The following is a 16,072-nucleotide window of genomic DNA, read 5'->3' as shown; positions in this document are numbered from 1 at the left end:
TATGTTTTTCTCCAACTATCACACAGAAAATAAAAAAGTGAAATACCGTGGACTTCACGAAAGGCTTTTGAATTGAAGGGAAAGGTAAAAATAGCAAGAAAGTTGAAGAAACTTTGCTCTAAAACCCTGCACAGTGAATTGAAAATATTAGAAGTATCTTCTCAAGTTAAAAATACAGTGTGCGAAAAAAAGCAAGATTACTATGAGAATCATTGGAAGTTTTATTGCAGTCACCTCAGAAGCTCTCGTCTGCAGCATCAGGAAAATGGGAGATTGGCTTCAGGTTTGAAATGCTGGTGCCACAAATTAGTGACTTCCTGATAATGTGTGACGCTTTTAAAGAAGTCTGTCTTTACAAGAAACAACAATTGCTGATCTAATTTTAATGCCTCTTAACACATATATTTAAGCTACATCACATAGAATGGGAACAAGGGAGCAAGGGAACAAGAGTTCAAGATCACAGGCTAGCCACTAGAGTCGGTGAAGGAGTACGTTTACCTAAGTCAATTAATCACAGGGAACCCTGATCATCAGAAGGAAATCCATAGAAAAATAAGAATTGGTTGAATAGCATACGGCCGACATTGTCAGCTCCTGATTGGAAGCTTACCATTGTCATTGTAAAGGAAAGCGTACAATCAGTGCATTTTACCAGTGCTGACATGTGAGGCAAAGACTTGGAGACTGACAAAGAAGCTTGAGAGCAACTTGAGCACAGCGCAAACAGTGATGCAACGAAGAATGCTAGGCATAACTTTAAGAGTCAGAAAGAGAGCGGTTTGGATCAGAAAGCGAACGGGTATAGACGATATTCTAATAGACATTAGCAGAAAAAAATGGCGCTGGGCAGGTCATGTAGTGCGCAGGCTAGATAACCGTTGGGCCATTATGGTTACAGAATGAATACCAAGAGAAGGGAAGCGCAGTAGAGGACGGCAGAAGACTAGATGGGGCGACGAAATTAGGAAATTTGCGGGTGCTAGATGGAATGGGTTGCCGCAGGACCGGGGTAATTGGAGATCGCAGGGAGAGGCCTTCGTCCTGCAGTCGACAGGAACAGGATGATGATGATGATGATGATGATGATGACACAGAATGGTATCTTGAACATGCCGTGTAAACTAGAGACGTTAAAAAAACCTGGTCAAGACGGTGTTATCAACGCACTTCTGAATGGATATGTTGAGCGGATATCAAAGTATCTCAAACACAGTGATGCCTCTGGGCTGATGTAAGCCATAAGTATGGGTCCCTATGCAAGATTGATCCGTCTTGGGACTTTTACATGCCGCGAGGCTTCAACAGACAATACAAAACGTGCCTACACCTGATCACACTCATCCTAGTCAACACGAACTACTTCAAGTGCAAGATTAAACTAATAAACTCGCGAATATTTTTTTTAATGTGACGCCCTGAAGACCTGCAAGATGGTCTGCGCGACAACTACTTCTGCGTAGCAGAGCGACAGTCTTCGAAGGCGGTACTACACTTGCAACGGGACTCGAGCTTGGAACTACGGCACATTCTCGGCCCATCGCAAAGCACCACATGTGCATTTGACACCGCGAAATCGCTACTGACGTTCCTGCAGGCCAACAAATTTAACAAAACTTTGTAAATACCTCTTTAGTGAATGTGTGTCTTTCTGTGTGTGTTTGTGTGTGCGTGTGTTTGAATGTATGTGTTGTTAAGTCATTACCACTGTATATATCATAATCATCGCCCACTATCAGTAGCAGTATGTTTGGCAAACAGCCAGGCTACCATCGCCAAGGTTTTAATAAATTTTGTTTCTCTCTCTCTAAGACACAAATGTACCAAAACTGCGTCAACCTTAAGTATACCTCGCCCATGTGTAACACATTCTTCCTACGAGAGCGAATAAGAAAGTATCCGCCCCTATTGTTCATCAGCCAAAATATGGTATATACAAGTAATTAAATATATGCCAACTATTCTACATACCTTACAGTCTTTTTCCACACGGTCTCCACACCCGTTCAGCCATTTGAACCATCGCAGCACTAAATTTAAGATGCTACTGCGATGGAATTCATCCTGCAGACTGTGGAACCACCTTTGGACAGCTCTCTTGGCTTCATGGTTGCACGTGAATCGCAGTCCCGCTAGGAAATTCTTTAGCGGAATAAAAATTAAAAAATCACTGGGGGCATGTTCTGGACTCTATGGTGGTTGGTCTAGACTCTCCCAGTTAAATGATCGCAGCGCGCCGACAGTTCTGATTGCCACATGTGGCCTCGCACTCTCGTAGAAGACAACCGCGTTGTTCTCAAGGATTATCCCTCGGTGTTTTCTCCCCTGATGGCAGCCAGCAGATGTGACAATGTGGAACAATGACGGTGGCATTGATGATTGCACCTTGTGGCATGAACTCCAGCAGGAGCGGAGGCAAAGGAGGAAGGAAATGAGCGTCGTTTTGGAAGGTTTATGTTCATTTGCAATGCATTCGACCAGTTACAGAAATCAGCAAATAATTTTTAAGGACAATATGATCAGTAGCAGATTTATTTGTATGATATAAAACGCAATCATCTTCAAAAAGGCGCATTTTAACTGAGGTGTATAGGGGCAGATTACTAATATAAAGCCGGAATAAAAGCGGACCTAGTACTGAGCCTTGGGGAATCCCTGATGAAACAGGCCTCAAGGGTGAGTTAGTAGAGTTGAAACATACATATTCTGAGCGATGGGAAAGAAAGTCCAATATCCAGCCAATGAAAGATACATTTTAACATAGTGAACAGCTTCTGCGTAAGTTGAAGATGTGAGACAGGGTCGAAGGCCTTTGCAATGTCTATCAAAATAGCATCAATCTGGTCACCTAAGTCTAAAGAGCTGCTCATGTGATGAGCGAATTCTGTCTGTTGTGTCATAGTGCTAAGGCCACGTCCAAACGATGCTGGGAAGGGCATGGAATTTTGTTACTTTCAAGAAATTCCATAATATGGTAAAGATAATGTGTTCGAGCAGTTTAGATGGATGGTGTATCTGCGTATGACATCCTCCTGAGCACTACATCTGCAGGCTTGGAGTGGCACCTGTCACCGGCAAAAGATGCCGAGAGCAAGTGGGGCTATAATAATCCAGGTAAAACCAAATTAGGAAAGCCCACGAAGCTTGAAGAACGACACTCCCTCATCAGAACCGGAATTGGTGTCCCTGGTGTAGCATTCAGCCACAACCTCCCCAATGATACCTACTATTAATTCACGACCCTCAGTCCCCAGCAGCTGCGGAACACCTGTCCAAGGCGGCACAGGCTATAACTCAGCAGAGGGTGCTAAGAATCTCTGTGTCCGAACCGGCCGCCAAGAGAAACTGACCCTGACCCTGTGTCACGTGAGGCTAGCTTGGCAGTACTGTTCGAGGAACTGTTAGATATCGTTTGGGATATCATCGGTCTTAGTGAGATTAGAAGAACTGGTGAGGCTTATACGAAGTTGAATTACAGCTATGTCCTCTGCTATACCGGTCTCCCTGAAAAGAAGTAATACGGAGTAGGATTCTAAACCATAACGACATAGCAGGCAACATTGAAGAATTCTACAGCATTAATGAAAGGGTAGCCGTAGACATAATTAACCTAATAAGAAGTATAGATTAAAGGTAGTACAAGCCTACGCTGCGACATCCAGCCACTACAATGAGGAATTAGATTAGTTTTATGAAGATGTTGAATTAGCGATGAGAAAAGTGCAAACTCGGTATGCAGTGGTAATGGATGACTTCCATGCAAGAGTGGGGAACAAGCGGGTGGGTGAGGAGAAAATTGGCAACTACGGCGTCGATTCTAGAAACGCTAAAGGAAAGGTGCTGGTAGGATTCTCAGAAAGGAATGAGCTGAGAATAATAAACACCTTTTTCAGGAAGTGTAGCAACAGATAGTGGACCTGGAAACGCCGTAATGGTGAAACAAAGAATGAAACTCATTTCATACCTTCTGCCGATCCAAACATAGTGCAGAATGTAGAAGCGATAGGTAGGGTAAAATGCAGTGTTCATAGGTTAGTGAGGGCTAGGATTCACCTCAATTCGAACAGAGAAAGAGTAAAGTTGATCAAGAATAAACAGGTCAACATAGATGCAGTAAGGGTAAAAGCAGACAAATTGAGGCTGGTACTTGCAAACAACTTTGCAGCCTTAGAACAGATAGACGATGGTGACATATAGCTAATGAATGAAACTAACGATGCTGACTTCAGAGGCAGCAACTGAAGTGGGAGGGAAGGCACCAAGGCAGCCAGTCGGCAAGCTCTCTCAAGTAACAAGCGACAAACGACCTAATACAGAAACGACAAAGAATGAAAGTGCCCGACACAAGAGATAAAATAGAATTCGCGGAACTGTCAAAACTGATCAACAGGGCGAAAATAAGTGATATTCAAAATTATAACGTGAGAAATACTGAGGAAGCCGTAAAAGATGGACGCAGCCTGAAATCAGTTAGAGGGAAGCTTGGCATGGCACGAATCAAGACGTATGCAATGAAAGATAAGCACGGTAATATCATCAGCAATCTCGAAGGTATATTAAATGCAGCGGAATTATTCTATACGATCTTGTACAGTACCCAGAGGACTAGGGAGGACTACATTCGGAACGATAAATAACAGGATACAGAAATTCCTCTTATAACTAGAGATTAGGTCAGAAGGTCCTTGCAAAACATGAAACGGCGAAAGCAGCAGGAGAAGATGGAATAACAGTCGATTTAATCAAAGATGGAGGAGATGTAATGCTTGAAAAACTGGTGGCTCTCTATATGAAATATCTATCAGTTGCAAGGGTGCCAGAAAACTGGAAGAATGCAAACATTATACTAATCCACAAAAACAGAGACTATAAAGAAATGAAAAATTAGAAGCCTATTAGCTTACTCCCACTATTATATGAAATATTTACCAAAATTATCTGCAACAGGATAAGGGCAACACTGGACTTTAGTCAAACAAGGGAACACGCGGGCTTCAGCAAGGTATTATCAACCATGGATAAATTCCCGTCATTATTTGGTTATCGAGAAACCCGCAGAGTGCAATAAGCCTCTCTATATGGCTTTCAGAGATTAAAAAAAAGCATTTCATTCAGTAGAGACACCAGTAGTCATTGAGTCATTGCGTAATCAATGAGTATAGACCGCTTAATAAATGCCCTGCAAAATATTGACACGTGTACTTGTTTGTCTTTATCGGGTGACATGGTTCACTGCCTAACAAATGTTATTGTACAGCGCAGGACGCGCCTGCATGTGTCGGAATCTTCTGGAATGTTATCGATTCTTCCATTCGCTATCTGTGACCGAACCGAATAATGTAGAACTTTGTGGAAGGCTCGTGGGTCCCAGCGATTACTCTGGAACATTTGATGACTCATGTATAAAAGCCGACGCGCTTGACCCGCTGGTCAGATTTTCGTCGATCGCCGACTGTGCTTGCCGCTCTCGTTGTGCTTTAAGTGTAGTCTGTTTTGTGGGCACAGGTTCGCCCAATAAAAGCTAGTTTTGCCTTTCACTGTATTGCTACTTTGTTCTTTGACGTCATGAGCACGTGACAATATGTACAGAGCTTCCACAGCCACCTCAATCCTACACAAGAAAAGGAGGAAGATACCTATAAAGAAAGGGGTAAGACAAGGAGACACAACCTCTCCAATGCTATTCAAGCTATCAAACTGGGGAGTATTCAAGCTATTAAACTGGGGAGGTTTAGTAGTAAGGATCGATGGCGAATACCTTAGCAACCTTCGGTTTGCCGATGACATTGTTCTAATCAGCAACACTGCGCACGAGCTGCAAGAAATGATTGAGGACCTTAACAGGGAGAGTGTAAGAGTGGGGCTGAAGATTATTATGCAGAAGAGAAAGATAATTATAAGCAAGAGGGCAAGGGAACAAGAGTTCAAGATCGCCAGTCAGTCTCTAGAGTCTGTGTACGTTTACCTCGGTAAACTAATCACCGGGAACCCTGACCATGGGAAGGAAATTCAATGAAGAATAAAAAATGGGTTGCATCGTACATGGCAGACATCGTGAGCTCCTGAATGGGAGCTTACCGTTATCATTGAAACAGAAATTATACAATGAGTGCATTTTCCCAGTGCTGACATATGGTGTAGAGACTTGGAGACTAACAAGGAAGCTTAAAAACAAGTTAAGGACCACTCAAAGAACCACGGAGTGAAGAATGCTAGACATAACTTTGAGACAGAAAGAGAGTGGTTTGAAGCAGAGAGCAAATGGGTATACACGACATTCTAATTGACATGAAGAGAAAGAAATGGCGCTGGGCAGGTCATGTATAGCGTAGAGTAGATAACCATTGGACCATAAAGATGAGAGAATAGGTAAAAAGAGATGTGAAGTGCAGTAGAGGAAGAGAGAAAGCTAGGTGGTGTGACAAAATTAGGAATTTTGCGGGTGCTGGCAAAATTCCTAAAGAAGACGAGAGGAACAATCTGAGCGCTGTCTCAGCCATCGGTTCCCGCCATTCTTGCAGTAGTAGGGTTCAAAAAAAGGCCGCTACCTTTACGCGCTGACATTTTTGTCCGCAGCAAAGATTGTTTTCTGTAATCAGATTGTGCAAGTAGCATGAATAGTTTTATGCATCGTCGAATGTGCGCGAGTACCATTGATTAACTTGGAATATAGTACGGTGACAAAGGCATAAGCAGCCGCCACGCTTGACTCCTGAATTTCTATTTGATCACCGACAACCATGGCTGCCGGTATTATTGTGATTTGAGTATTGGTTGCTTTTCTGGGGACCGGTTTGCTCAATAAGTTCCTAAATACGTGACCTGCCTGACTCACAATATCGGCACTCTTTGATTATCCAAGCATAAATGCCAGGTTACAATGTCCTTGAAGGCAAGAACAACTTACAGGCGTTTGCTTTCCTCGAAATAGCAAAGCGAAATTAAACAAATTAATCAGTGAAATGGCAAAGTGTTCTTTTATATTGTATCTCAGAGGGGATATGTAGCTGTTGCGAAATGTTCTACAAGTTCATCTTTTATTAAACCACTTATGAATCACTGAAAATTTACATAGTTCCATCTCAAAGTGTCGTCTGTGTGACACTATAGATCGCAATGCTTTACAGGTGCAAGGGAAAACGTTTGAAAATGGGCTAGGAGCTTAATTTCGAAGAAGAAACTTGGGCGGTAAAACATATTTAAGGTCTCATTTCCGATGAAAGGGTAATTGATTTGGGCTAGTTTAAAATAGAACTGCATTTTCATTCGCATTTCCATTTGACCTGGGTATCCTCATGGGTGACCATTGCAATTGGTGATCTGTAATGACACTTCGGAACGCCGGCATAGAGTTGACTTCCAAAAGGGAGTATCCTTGTGGGAGGCACAGCAGAATGCCCACACTAATATCACAGCTTATGGAAATCGTGTTTCGCTGCTATGCACAAGGTGGCTGGTTCGATCGCAGATGTTGCGGTCACATTTCGATGCGAGTGAAATAAAAAAAACGCTTGTATGGTGGAGTTTAGTTATAAGCGAAAGAAACCAAAAATGCCGAAAATTAATCCCAAGTCACCACTACGGCGTGCCTCATAATCAGATCGTGGTTGTGGCATGTACAAATCTAAGGTTTATTCTTTTGCTCTGCATAGATGTACTATTTTGTGATTGCTTAGTAAACATAGTGAAACAATTTGGGATTTCAGCGATGATCTCTGGCGCACATCCAAACGACAAGTGCAGTGAGCCTTTAACGTCTATCTATATAAAATATGGAGGACTACACATGCAATTTGAATATGTGTGCATGGTCGTGCAAATGTTGCCTATATAAAGAAGCATTTATTTCCTTAATGTTACACGAGCCGATTTGAAGGGGAAACGGAACATTCTGTTCTCAATTCATCTCCTTCTACAGTGCTGCATGTCTAAATAACGCTCTTAATCCGGCACTTGAGGCAGTCGAGGTCAATGTCGGGATTCAGCATTAAAGCAAACTCGGTGCCGAAGAGGCGAAGAACTTCTTCCACCTCCGTGACATGACGCTGTTCCACTTGCCCGATCGTCGAGCGGCGGCAGAAGCGGCCGTCCACCAGCGTCAGCCACGAATCATCAACGAAGCGCCCCACCATGAGCACGTTACGGAACAACGACCGGGGGTGCAGCGAGGCGTACCAGTACTGTGGCACGAAGTCGATCCACTTTTGCGGCGGAGGAAACACGTGGTACAGGGGACGCCAACTCGCTGATGCGACACCGCGTCCCGTTGACTTGATGGCCACCTCGATGTTCCCTTCTTCATCGAGTCTGCGCACACGGTAAGGCTCAGCTTCACCTTCTACAGGCAGCGCTTTGAACGGGTTGGGCCCGCCAAAGCCCACATCTGCGAAGTACTCTCCTTCCTCGCCCAGGTCGACGCAGAAGAGCATGTGTCCTAGAGGGGTCAACGGCGTGTCCAGCGGACGGCCCCAACGGACCCTGGCTGCCCGAATGTGGAACTTGAAGCCCAGTGTCAGCAAGAGCCTCCCGAAGATATTATTGAGCTCCACGCAGTGGCCACCCCGGAGCTGCTCAATCACTTTACGGAACACTGAGTCGTCATCAAGCGGCGGTAGATGGCCGACGAAAGTGTCTATCCCCTGGAAAGGGATACGTTCAAGGTGGGCTAAGATAAGAGTGTTCAAGGTGGTGAGGTTGGGCTCACTCAATGCACTGGGCTCTAGTTTCAGGATGTCGAGGTACAGAAGCAGTTCTTCCGGGTTAAGTGGTCCCATCCGGTAGCCACTCAAGTCGATCTTCCACTTTGCCGCTGCGGCAAACAGCACGGGATCCGGATGTCCTGAGGACTCGCCATATTGGAAGCTGTAGTCAATGCTTTGCTGCGGTGAGACGAGTGCTCCACTTTCCATGTCTCCTTTTGCCAGTTCGCTCTGTCGCACTAGCGTTAATTCCGAACGTTGTGTGCGCAATTCAATGTACGTGCAAACTCAGGGCGCAATACAGCCCACGCGAAACGTGTTTCGAATAAACGGCTCACTTCGATCCTCACCTGAAACGGGGCACAGATGTCAGTGACGACAGTATAGCTATGCGTCGCAGTCCCTCTGCCTGTAAAATGTTTTGTATTTCGTCCCCGTATTGCTGACCTATTTTACGCACAAGCGCACAGCGCAGGCTACACGAATTTTTTGAGGATGCGCGCAAGCTCACGTAAACGCCCCTTGCACCTGCCGCACCTCGCCAGAAATGGCGGTTTGTACCCACAAAGATGCACTAGTGCGCACGCTCTGTAGGCTAAGACGCTTTGGCAGACGCCACTTCGTACTTTGTTATAGAGAATGTTTCAAAATTCTTTGATATCTATAAACATAATGGTTACATTTTCCTACCTGTTAGATCAGCAAAAAAAAGGAAATGAGGTTTACTTTCTTGAATTATGTAAGTCTGTTTCACTGAAAATTAAATATATCGCGTCGTAGCTGTGTCCGCTGTGTAGCCAAGCCCCCCCCCCCCCCCCCCCCCCCCCCGCGAGGCAGCTCTAGGCAACTTTGAGCTAAGGGGAATGGAGAAATGAGGCGAAGCGTCAAGGAGGAGAAATGTCGGTGGAGGCGCGCTGGGTTGACCTCATCTGGCAGTTGTTGCGGTTTTTGTGAGCCCATTTATCTCGTCGTCGAATGCTGGAGTGCCGAGCAAGAAGGAGGGAGTAGCAACATAAGCGATGGCAGACCAAGTGCGAGTCGACCGACTGTGAAGTCGCTGCCAAGCAACAGGCACAAACTGAGCAAGTCCGGCAAAATCTGGAGGACGCTTAAGCTTTGCCTTTAGTAGTGGAACGCGTTAGTATTCACACACCCCTGACTGCTTCTCACGCTTTCCGGCACGTGAAGCGCATGTAACCGTAATGTTTACTGTCAAACAGTGGCGACGAACATTACTCCCGAAGGCGATCTTTCTGGTAGAAATGTGGCCTCATGCGTACGCGGGACGATCCCGGAGGTTGAGCCACCCCCCCCCCCTCCCCCTTAAAACCACGCTAAAAATGTACATCAGTTCCAGGTTCATGTTCTTGTATGGCAGTTTTATAGCTGACGTCTGAGAAGATTTAACATTGAAGACAATCGCTGTTAATGTTATTGAGCTCCAAGCAAACGCCATCGCGGCAATGCTTAATCACCTCGACGAACATTGAGTCGTCATCTAGCGGTGGTAAATGGCCGACAAACGTATCTGTCCCCTGCAAAGAGATCAGCTCAACGTCGGTCACGATGAGTGTGTTCAAGGTGGCCAGATTCTGTTCAGTCAGGGTGCTAGCCTGTAGCTTCATCGCGTCAATGCAAAGTAGCCGTACTTTCGAGCTAAGTCATCCCATGCAGTCACCACCCAAGTCGATCTTTCGCTTTTCGTTTGCGGCAAACAGCTCGGTGTCGGGATGCTCGATTGGCTGACCGTTCTGGGACCTGCAGACTAGGCATGGTGGCGTGGAGAGTAATGCTGGACGTGCCATGTCTCTATCTTCCAGTTTACTCTGTCGTACCAGCGCAAATTTCTCTCATTTGTACACGCTATGACCACATATATACTGGCCTTTCTTTAGTTTCTCCGGCTCCTCCTATGGCCTTGCCGGGCCCAGCCCCTTTCTCTATGAAAGCTGCGCGGGCAGAATTACCTGTAATTCAATAATGACCTTTCTCTCTCCCATGGAGAGGTGCTTTCTGACTTCACAAATTATATTGCTTGCGACGAACATCTCCTCCCAAGCAATGAGGCTTTATTACCTTCCACATTTTCTGGAAATGCGACTCAGATAACTGTGGGAAGAATTTCTCTAGAAGAATCAGTCTCACACTCCTTAAAATATTTGCATCGTAATGACTCATTCTGGCACCTATAATTTCTTCCTGTTTGCTGAACTTCTTTTTTTTTGGGGGGGGGGGGGGGTATGTCTCAGGATCTCTCAGATAAGTAAGGCCAAGCCCATCAGTAATGATTAAAACGTTTTTCGTATATCTAGAAACAGAAGGTATCTCTCACGGAATGCTTTCTCACAGCAATTTCGTCAACGCGCAAATAAAACAGATACGGGTGGTTTAACGTATGCTCCAATGAATTAAGGCCTTCCCCCTCAACATTACAGCGTGTGGCCATTGACAGCCGTGCTATTCGGTTTAAGGTTTCGTTACGCCAAAAGGTACTAATGTTTGTGTGCTCATTTCTTCAGTAATTATAGAACAATATTAAATAAGTTTCAAATATTGAATTAGGAGTTAAATGTGAGTTCTCTAGTGAGCCAAGTGATATAAGAATTAAGTTCGCGGCTGAAAAGAACTGATGGGTGATGACTGGAAGTACGATTATTTTATATTCTACCAGTTCCTTTTTTCACCAGTTTGGATATAGCAGATTGAGCCTGCAGTAAATTTGTGCAGTTCAAACCAGCGCATCAACTTTGTCCTAGCACGTTCTCCGAAAGAATGAGTTGCTGTCAACTGTCCTACGTATGTTGAAGCATTTTATCACATTATAGAGACTAAAAACAGTTTTACACGCTCTTCAACAGCAACTAAGGTGGCTGCTTCATTATTAATGAGCCTGCCTCCATTTATTGGACGCTGTTCGCGGTTAGTTCCTCAATCTGCCTGCTTGTACAAATGTTGCTCTTGCCCTACTGTCGGGCTTGTCCGCAGTATATTGCTGTAGCGTACGGACGTTCCTTTCGTACAGCTTAGAATGGGCACGTGATCTCAAGGTGAGCACGTAAGGATCCGCTGTGTCCGTGAAAAATCTCATGTGAAGGATCGAAGCTATGCTGCTTGTGCTGTTCGTCGAAGCCAATAATGAGCCTCCACGCACGCAAGGTATGGGAACTCTGGCTGCTCTGTTTTTGTTGCAAACTTCCTTCGAGTGCGCGAATTCAAGTTATGCAAGTGAGTGCACAAACCTCTTTTTAAAGCGAAGGACAAACTTGATCGACAAGCTGAGTGTCAACACTGGGTTCCGATCGCTCCTCTGTGCCGTTGGCCGTAGTTCTCTGATGAAATCCTTTCTCCCAACAATCCGTGTCAGCGCGCTATAATACCACACATTCATGGGTTAAACACTACTCTTCCCTGAAGCTGCTGCTTTCCCCTCTACTTTGTACCATGTAGCCACGGGTATGTGCCGCCTCGTTCATGTGTTGACACAAGTGTCGTCGATTTTCTGTTGATGTGATCTGAATGTGTTTCGTTGTCTGATTTCTACGCAGAAGTATCATTAAGCGTGGTCTACACGGACGGAAACTTCAAGACGAACTTCGCTCGACGGATACAGGCGTGGCCACACAAGGTGCTATCTTCATCGGCTTGCGGTACATAGAGTAAGGTCATGGGCAAGGGTGTGGCTAGGCCCACTAGCGCGGCGCCTCGACACGAGATCCAAAAATGAAATAACACAAAGCACTTTTATGCCAAAAGCATGATAAAACTCAAATGCACATGCAATTTAACAGCACGCAGCGTGGATAACCAGTGGCAGCTTGGGCCTAGAGCACTCGGGCTTTGTCTATCTCTACCACAGGTGCGCTGCTGTGAAGAATCGGAGCAGCAAAGCTGCTTTAATGATCTTTACTCTGCTCGCACGTCAGACTTCTTTTCTCCCTCACTATAAAAGGCGAATAATGGCTACATTCTACGAAAGCCATATGGCTTCCTGCTTCCTTGTTTTCATATTGGAAAAACACTCCTTTTCATAGCAACCTTCCGCTAGGTTCGGAACAAGTAATAGCAAAGTACTGAAATTTCGAGATTTTACGCGCCAAAAGCGTGATCTCATTCTCAGGCATGCCACACTAGGGTGCTTTCGCTTAATTTTGACCACCCGGGATTGCTTATGATTCGCTTAATATATGTCGAAGGGCGTTTTCAGATTTACTCAGTATCGAGAACGATTAAACGGTTTCGAAATGGTATATGGTATATTGACCGCGTGAATAGCCTAGTAACGATGGTGGGTCTTCAGTAACTCCACCACTGATTTAAAGGAGCTGCCTTTATTCATATCAAGTGCGCATTTAACAATGCTAGGCCTAACGCTTTCTATAGTTCCTTGATGAATATGCTACGTCTGCCTTTAAGCACCTGTAGACAGCCAACTACCCTTTGAAAGGGAACAATTCGAATTTAAGACCAATATTTATGATAGTACGAAGGACCATCCCATCTCTCGTGGCATACTTTAAGAATACAACTGAACTCGAATTGATTATGAATTTCGTGAAATGGCTAGTGTGCACACTGTCGGTGTCCATGGCGCAGAGTTGGACAGTAAGGGTAAGTACATGCCATCTAAGCTGCAGCATGCTTGGTTAATCATGACCAGGTACAAAATCGGGAAGGTCTACAGCTCTCAGACACAGGGACAATTGCTTTCACATGTCAGTTCGTGACTTTCTGCTTCATTTTACTCTAAGCGCATATTGTAACCATAGGTAGCTTACCCCAACTTCTTGGGTATCACCTTAGGCCGCAATTTTTATCTGCCGAAGCATTTTTCAACATTTCCAAAATATCACGACGCCTTTGTAGAACTTATGAGACATGGTCTTAGTATTTGTGAGGATCATCGAGTTCATCTCTTACGAAGCTTTACCATGCCATTTTTGGTGAAAATTCTTTCGCTGCAGTGCACTTGAATTTCATCAGCTTAGGCCATCCGCTACCGATACTATTAAAAGTGCTTTGTCTAGTCCGCGAGAGTTAGCCTAATGCGAACTCTGACATGCTGCAGCATAGAGCACTATGTCACAGGCACGTGTCTTACTAGCTTTACTAAATTCCAACTAAAAGAATTCATTTACGATGTAGTTGGTACATTGTTCCTGAAAGCTCTGTATCTAGAGCGCGAACTGACAAGACAGTGAGGAAGACAAAGGACGTACACGGGTACATGTCTAGTTCGAGGGCATCTGCGGCTATTGGCTAAGGATGTGGACTATGATAACCTGTGAAAATGTGGAGCCGTGCACCAGCTACTCCAAAACAGCATTTTACCATAACGAGATTTATGTTTATTGGGTTATGAGCCCATGATGTACCAGAAGTTTTGTTCGGGACACGAGGACACTGGTACTACAGCTCCAACCCCGGCATGATGAAGTTACCGAACATACCCCTCTTGAACTAAACCAATTTGCGCTTTTATACATAGCTCACTTGTGCAGGTATGCCAAATATGTGTCCGCAGATGACTCCTTAGAACAAACTTCTTCGGCGACCGCTTTTACGCTACCAGGAATGAGAATGGTCCAGCGTTTCAAAGTACGCAAATTATTTCTCTACTGCAGTTGAATGCAGCAGTGTGCGGGAGGCAGCACGCTGCATAGAAGAATCAAATCTGGCTCAATGGGCAATATCTTGTCAATATAGAACAAAACTGGAAGTGGTAAGCAATTACATAACCCAACGAAAGGCATACGGTACACTTTTCGATAAAGTTGGGCGAATATTTGACTTTCGAATAACGTATCCAATATTCTTCTATTCGATTAGGTATACGTATCAAATGAACCCTTTTAGTAATTGTGACTATTTTCCGAATAATTTTTAATATTTCTAAACATCAACTCCTCCCAAATAAACATAACATTCGCAATAAATTACGGGAAATTTTCACCACCGCGGGCACACTTCAGGCATAAAATATAAGAACTTGTGCAACGGTGGAGGCTACGTCTCTTAAGTAGCCGTACATTACAGGCTACATATGCAGCGATCATTTGCAAACTCTTGAGTCAGCTGCATGCAAAGAAGTTATTCTTTTTTTCGGATGCTCCATTTGTGCTTTTCATAAACGCTTCATAACGTACTCTATAATGACAGAAATTTGCTAAGTTTAGAATACTACGATGCAAACAACCTTTTATATAAATATTAGTAACGACTGTTCATTACTCCGCAAGTTTTCGTAAATTATTCGATATGTGATTCTCATCGGTTCGCCTCTGGTACTGTTCGATTGGTATTCAATTCGGCCTAAAAAATTACTATTCGTACACGCCTACTTATTTATACTATCTTTACTTTGCTTAGTGAGGTTCATCAGCCTGGACATATTGTCACGATTCACAAGCAGCAGGAACGCATAAAAAAGGGCAGGGCACTTTTTTTGCAGTCCAACTACAAAGTGATCGCATAGGGGCCTCTTCTCTTCCGCAATGCGCGAGATCTTCGTCTAGCTCTACGTGCCGTGCACTGGATGTGGCATTTGGCTGCCTTCTTCCATGCTCACTTAGCGGCAGGAAGATGTGTCAGACGAGGTGTGGGCACTGCACTCCGAACAATAGGGCTTCATGCGCACAATGTGCATGACATTTGGTGGACGCTGCCTCGCCCTGGAGGAAACAGGACTGTCAGAGATAACCTCATTGTTCAGGACACTGAGGCACCGTAAAACCTTGTACGGACCAAAGTACCACCTGAGCAGCTTTTCTGAAAACCCTCGCCGATGGATGGGACTCCAAACCCACACTTTGGCGCCTGACTGATATGTGATGTAGCGACGCCGTAGATTTTGGCGTCGAACGTGTAGTCCTGTTGTCGGGCGATTCTGACGCGGGCGAGTTGTCTCGCTTCTTCAGCACGTGGAGCGCAAGCTTCAGCGCCCGTGCCTATATCACCACAGTCATGTGGCAACATCGCATCGAGGATCGTCGTCATTTCACCGCCATGAAGAAGGCTAAATGGTGTCGTTCGCATTGTTTCCTGTTGAGCAGTGTTGTAAGTGACTGTGATGTACAGTAGAATGTCATCCCAATTTTCGTGCTCTACGTCTACGTACATACAATGCGTGTCGGCGATAGTCTTGTTCAAGCGTATTGTTAGGCCATTCATCTGAGGGTGACAGGCTGCGGTCTTTCGGTGAGCCGTGCCGCTGAGGCTAAGCACTGTCTTGAGAAGTGTAGCCGTAAAGGCAGTCCCTGTGTCCCTTTTATCACCGCTGGTGCACTCTGCCTCAGAACCAGGTTTTCAATAAAGAATCGTGCTGCTTCACTTGCGGTGCCACTTGCAAGGGCCTTGGTCTCTGCATAGTGTGGCAT

At 44.9% G+C, this 16,072-nt stretch overlaps 1 protein-coding gene across 1 annotated transcript; it reads right to left on the bottom strand.

Moving 5' to 3' along the window:
* Positions 1–7,928: 7,928 nt before the first annotated feature.
* LOC135900521 (arylamine N-acetyltransferase-like) lies at positions 7,929–8,909 on the bottom strand. Its single transcript, XM_065430004.1, has one exon. It carries the CDS (start codon positions 8,907–8,909, stop codon positions 7,929–7,931), a length of 981 nt encoding a protein of 326 aa, XP_065286076.1.
* Positions 8,910–16,072: the final 7,163 nt, after the last annotated feature.

The sequence above is a fragment of the Dermacentor albipictus genome, chromosome 5 (genome assembly GCF_038994185.2).
Source record: "Dermacentor albipictus isolate Rhodes 1998 colony chromosome 5, USDA_Dalb.pri_finalv2, whole genome shotgun sequence".
NCBI lineage: Eukaryota > Metazoa > Arthropoda > Arachnida > Ixodida > Ixodidae > Dermacentor > Dermacentor albipictus.
The sequence above is the reverse complement of the archived record's forward strand: the minus strand, read 5'-3'. Positions and strand labels throughout refer to the sequence as shown.

Coding starts and splice junctions, on each gene's coding strand:
- LOC135900521 (XM_065430004.1), bottom strand. CDS start 8,909: ATGGAAAGTGGAGCACTCGTCTCACCGCAGCAAAGCATTGACTACAGC.